Source organism: Montipora capricornis, chromosome 1 (assembly GCF_036669925.1).
Source record: "Montipora capricornis isolate CH-2021 chromosome 1, ASM3666992v2, whole genome shotgun sequence".
Classification (NCBI taxonomy): domain Eukaryota; kingdom Metazoa; phylum Cnidaria; class Anthozoa; order Scleractinia; family Acroporidae; genus Montipora; species Montipora capricornis.
This window is the reverse complement of record NC_090883.1, coordinates 52,809,535-52,814,534: the sequence shown is the minus strand read 5'-3', so window position 1 is coordinate 52,814,534 and position 5,000 is coordinate 52,809,535. Positions and strand designations below refer to the sequence as shown.

General features: G+C 40.5%; 1 protein-coding gene across 1 annotated transcript in view; it reads right to left on the bottom strand.

Moving 5' to 3' along the window:
• LOC138016480 (receptor-type tyrosine-protein phosphatase S-like) overlaps positions 1 to 5,000 on the bottom strand; it is a 93,511-nt gene that overhangs the window by 29,565 nt on the left and 58,946 nt on the right. The window contains exons 22-24 of the mRNA XM_068863618.1: positions 3,834 to 4,124; positions 2,801 to 2,906; positions 2,020 to 2,344 (exon numbers count right to left, since the gene is read on the bottom strand). Coding sequence (XP_068719719.1) covers positions 2,020 to 2,344; positions 2,801 to 2,906; positions 3,834 to 4,124 — 722 coding nt within the window. The remainder of the gene's footprint in view (positions 1 to 2,019; positions 2,345 to 2,800; positions 2,907 to 3,833; positions 4,125 to 5,000) is intronic.

Below are 5,000 nucleotides of genomic sequence, written 5' to 3'. Positions count from 1 at the left end.
AAGATTAATGAGTGATCTACGGTGACCAAATCATAGGCCTAAAAACTTTTGTTTAGGCCTAAGCTTAGCTTAAAGAATGTTTAGGATTCTTTCTGTATTTCTGTTCCTTTTGTTTCATTTTACAAATTAGTGTAAACCCTAATAAAGTTCATCTGATGTATCCAACAATGGACTCCCAAATTAGCCAGCCCCAACATGAACAACATATATAAACATTAACATATTTTATAACAATAAAATACCAGTGATAAATGAACAGACATTGTCATTGTTCTCTTTGGGTAATGTAATTATTGTTAGTAATGACAAAATGAAACAATTTGTAACTGATACCCAATCTAAACATTGTCACAAAGTGAACTCATCCCCTTCGTCACGAAATCGGCCTTTCTGAGGTTAAAAAGCTCATTAACATGCTTTGGGACACTTTTTAGCAAAAAAATAATAATAATAATAATAATAATAATAATAATAATAATAATAATAATAAATAGGGGTCCATAAACCCGGTCCAAAAGGAAGGGGTGTAATCGTGCTCACGGGGAAATTAGCAAGCAAACAGAGACGAGACAATTATAACACAACTTTGTATTTAAGTCCTAAATCCTTTGATGAGAATAATCCGATGTCACAACACGATCAAGAACGAGAAGCAAAAACAAAAACCGAACCTCACTCTCTCCAGTCCTTTTTCATTTTCACGTCACGCCTCAAGTCCCATGCTTCCACTACACGGGGGGGGGGGGGGGGGGCTATGTTTTGTCCTTTCCCTTCAACAGGTGACACAGCTAATTAGGAATAGTATGTTTTGGAACAGGTTGTTGGAATGGAAATAACGAGGGCCTTATGTCTACTTTTTAGCACGTAGCGCGACATCAGATAAACTGGTTTCAAGTGAAAGCAGCCGGTGAGGCAAATGCGGGTGAAACACTAGTGAAGCAACACAGAAAACATGTGAAAAACTATTCTTGTAATGAAGTCTTAATACCGGTATCCAGCTGCAAAGGTTCCAGATTAACGTACCGCTGCTGGAAGTTCTCTACTGGCGATTTCGTCACGCGGTCAACAGGCAAGATTAGAGTAAATATGTCATTCATAACATTTCAGAGGGCTGAATCCAGCATTTTCACATTTTAGCTGCATCGCATTGCGTCATTTGCCCTCTCGTGGAAGTTGGGCTTTGAATCAGCAAACGAAATAAAATGAGTCACACTGAAGCCCCAACATAGAACCCATCATTTGGTTGCTCCACTGCAGGTTATAAATTCGGATTTTCATCGAATTCTGTAGGACGAGAGGCTGTTTCAAGTCTCTCGCTATCGGAAATCTTCTCCTTCGCGGCTGTGGGAGGTCACAGAGGGAGGTCAAATGTATTGCTCAAAGGGGTGTAGTACATTGCCTTTTAACCAATGAAATCACCGCCTCGTAATTCTATTGTCCATTTGCTGCACAGAAAACTAAATTCTGCCCAGATTATAACTCGGATACCTTTCAGGTATTCCGAGTAATAAAAGACATTTGGCTGGCTTTCTGTGCTGTTTACATCGTTCGCACGCGCCCTGAAGGACAGGTGATGCTTTTTTTAAAGACACTCTTACCAAAAAAAATTGAAGCAAAATAACACATTTTTGTTGTGGAATAATAAATCTCTTATTCCATGGTTTAACATATAATACTCGCGGGCATTTTGCTCATTGCTCGTATTTTTCCCCGCCCCTGCGGGACTCGGAAAAATGCTTCGCAACTCGCAAAATATCCGTGCGTATTATATGTTAAACCATCGAATAAGATGTACTTAATTAACTCGCTCGATAAAACCACATTTCATGCTCCTAAAGGTCTTTCCCCAGTAACCCCGGGTTCCCCTCTGATCATCAAAAAGCCAACACTTCATTTGATTTGCCTTACCTTCGTGTGCTTTGATTTGACTTCAAAAATTCGTTTCCAAAATTAGCAGAGCACTCATGTTCGGCTAAATAAGAGTGAGATTGTTATAACTGTGCATGCAACATTGCTTACCTCACTAACATACGCACGTTGGAAGACCGCATAATACGTATTTTCCTGCAAAGGGCCATTGTAATATTCTTTGTCTCTTCTTCTTCTCCTTCGTCTTTTCGCCTGTAAGCTTGCTTTCTTTCCGGCCCCAACGACAAAATGTTTATATTGGTCGAATTCACCCGCAGGAAACTGAGCTGCAATATAGGGCACTAGTTCTGGTTTCTTTCTCCGAGCCTCCTCGTAAGTATAGAGGTCCTCTGGTTTGAGACCGGCAGGAGGATCTAAGGGCACGGGTTTGTTGGTATTGTCTGTGGCTAACTCTCGCACGATCACTTGGTAATAACTGTATGGAAGAAAATTTTCCAAAAGAGAAAGAACGTTAGGTTTAGGGTTAGGACGCTTTCCATTTGACAGACCTGACCGGCCAGACCGGACATTTGCAAGGGGTAATTCCACGACGCCTTCAAATTAACACACTTCGAGGATGATATATACTCCTCCGAAAGAATGCGAGGGATCATCATGCAGGTGTTGCATTTTCTTTGGAAACTGACGGGTCTGGCCAGCCAGTTCTGACAAAAGGAAAGCGCCCTTAGAAACGAAACCACAGAAATTAAATCTATCATCGAGGAATGTGAAATTCGACAAGGCTGACCAACCCCTTCGAACTAACCAATCCCTTGGGGATGTAATATATCTGACATGTTCTAATCGACAAGTGAATGGGGAATGACCGTTTAATATCTATTGGGTCCCTTTTGGGAACGCGAGAAGCCTTATAACTTAAAGGGTTACCTACTCGACAACTCCCATCTCATTGGATGCTTCTATCAGTGTGACCATGAATGAATTGCTCTTGATAGTTTTCTCATCTGGACGCGATAATGGGGGAAACGTAGGTGGCGCTAACGAAATAAAAAAAAACACATTATGAATATCAATGTTGCATGCAGGCAAGTATTTTCAGTCTCTCTTCTTTTCAAATCATTTCTTTAAAAGGAAATACTACCGTTTTGTGGACGGGGGCCATAGTTTGAAAAGGCAAAGCACGGAGTCGTAACTTACAGTACCCAGTTCGACAGAACAAACTTATAAAAGGGATTTCAATAAAAGACGGTCAGGATGTTTTACCACCTTCCGTTTAGCCTGCGAGCAGGCTCATGCTTTTGGGTTCGTGCTTCTATTTCGTTATCGCCCGCAGTTTATGGATAAAGTTGTTGATACCCCTGTGAGAAAGATAGTCACTTTTTCTTTTGACAAAGGACCAATCGGATCTTTTTCCGAAAATCGATAAAATTAATCGCTTCATTTCATTGACCAGTGTGAGCATATAACATCTCTTAACGTTCACAACAAAAAAGAGCTTACAATTCCAATACTGGGTCTACGTAACGGCATTTTCACAGATCAAGCTACTTTTAGACAAGTTCTTAAATGAGATTTGGCTTGCACGATTAACCGACCACTCTCAATCCCATGCCGGGTATAATAATCTCTCATGCAAGATTTGTGATTAGCTGGAAAGGTCTGGTTTCTCGAAAAAATTCAATCTAGAAATAACTCGGTCTGTAAAAACGCCGTTCCACGAATGCAATAAAGTTCTATACGCTCCAATTCGCGGGCTCCAGATCGCTTTCAGAACAACAACCTCAATGTTACATGGCACGCCGGTTGCACATTTAAATTACGTAAGATTCTGGGGAAGGCTGAACAAGATTCAAGAGGAAAGAGGGGAGGTTGCACATCAAAACGATGCACTTGTTTTGGGAGGTTTACTGATTTATAAACATCTATTTCAGCAGTTTACAGATTGACTAAAATGAAAAGCATACCTCCGTGATCCGTCCGGTTTTCCACAGGTGGCGAATATCGGCCAAGCCCACCACTCGAATTGCAGGCCACAAATATCAAGTAAACACTATAAGGTGTCAAGTCACTGATTTTATAGGTACGTCCCTTCACATTGTAATTAATATTTTTCTTGTTGGGGTTATTCTTTTCGTAGTACATGACTTTGTAACTTAGGATTTCTCCATTCGGCTCTAGCGGTGGGTCCCAAGATAATGTTATAGATTCCGAACTGGTACTGATTATTTTTACATTCCTTGGCGGCCCGCTCGGTGCTAGAAGAGAAATCAGAAAGAGGTAGATCACTGGTTAGATTTTGCTTGTTCAAGAGTCTTTTTATAACCACAAACATGCACAATAACAGTGTCTTGGATGTCTGATCTCCCCAGATTCTTCGTGCCCTCGAATGGAAAAAGATTTTGCTTGTTCAAGAGTCTTTCTATAACCACAAACATAATAACAGTGTCTTGGATTTCTGATCTCCCCAGATTCTTCGTGCCCTCGAATGGAAAAAGATGCCTCGCTGAATCATGTGAAAAACAATTGAAATCTTTAATGTTCAAAACAACAAATAACCTTGTACCCGAATACCTGTCTGAAAAATTCGCCAGCGTAAATACTATTCACAGGTAATAACCTCTTTATTCCGCGGCAAAACACTGAGGTCCTCAAGAAGAATTTTCGTTGCAGGGGCGAAGGAACATGGAACAGTCTGTCAGCCAAGGGTAAGCAGGCCACTACTTTAAATAGTTTTATGCTGCCCATTGTAAATTAGAAATCAACAATGCTTGTAATTTTTTTTTGCTGATTCCCTGGTTTTGCACTGCGCAACCCGGCCTACTGCGCATAATCTATTGCGTCATTGGCGCGCGTAGTAGCACGGGAATATTGATAAAATGGCGGATTTTTATTGACATCCAGCATAATCCGTCAAGGATCGCTATTTTCTCCTGAACGAGTACAGTGACCTCCATTTTTTTATTTCATATATTTGCTGAGCACGCTATCTTCATGGAGTAGTGAAAAAATGAGCAAAAATCTATGGACATTTTTTTGGTAATATCAAAAAATTGTACGGATGGACCATTACAAGTCGAACAGCCCACATTCAAGTTAAATCTATTTTGGAGTGTTAAGTACTCACAAAGGCA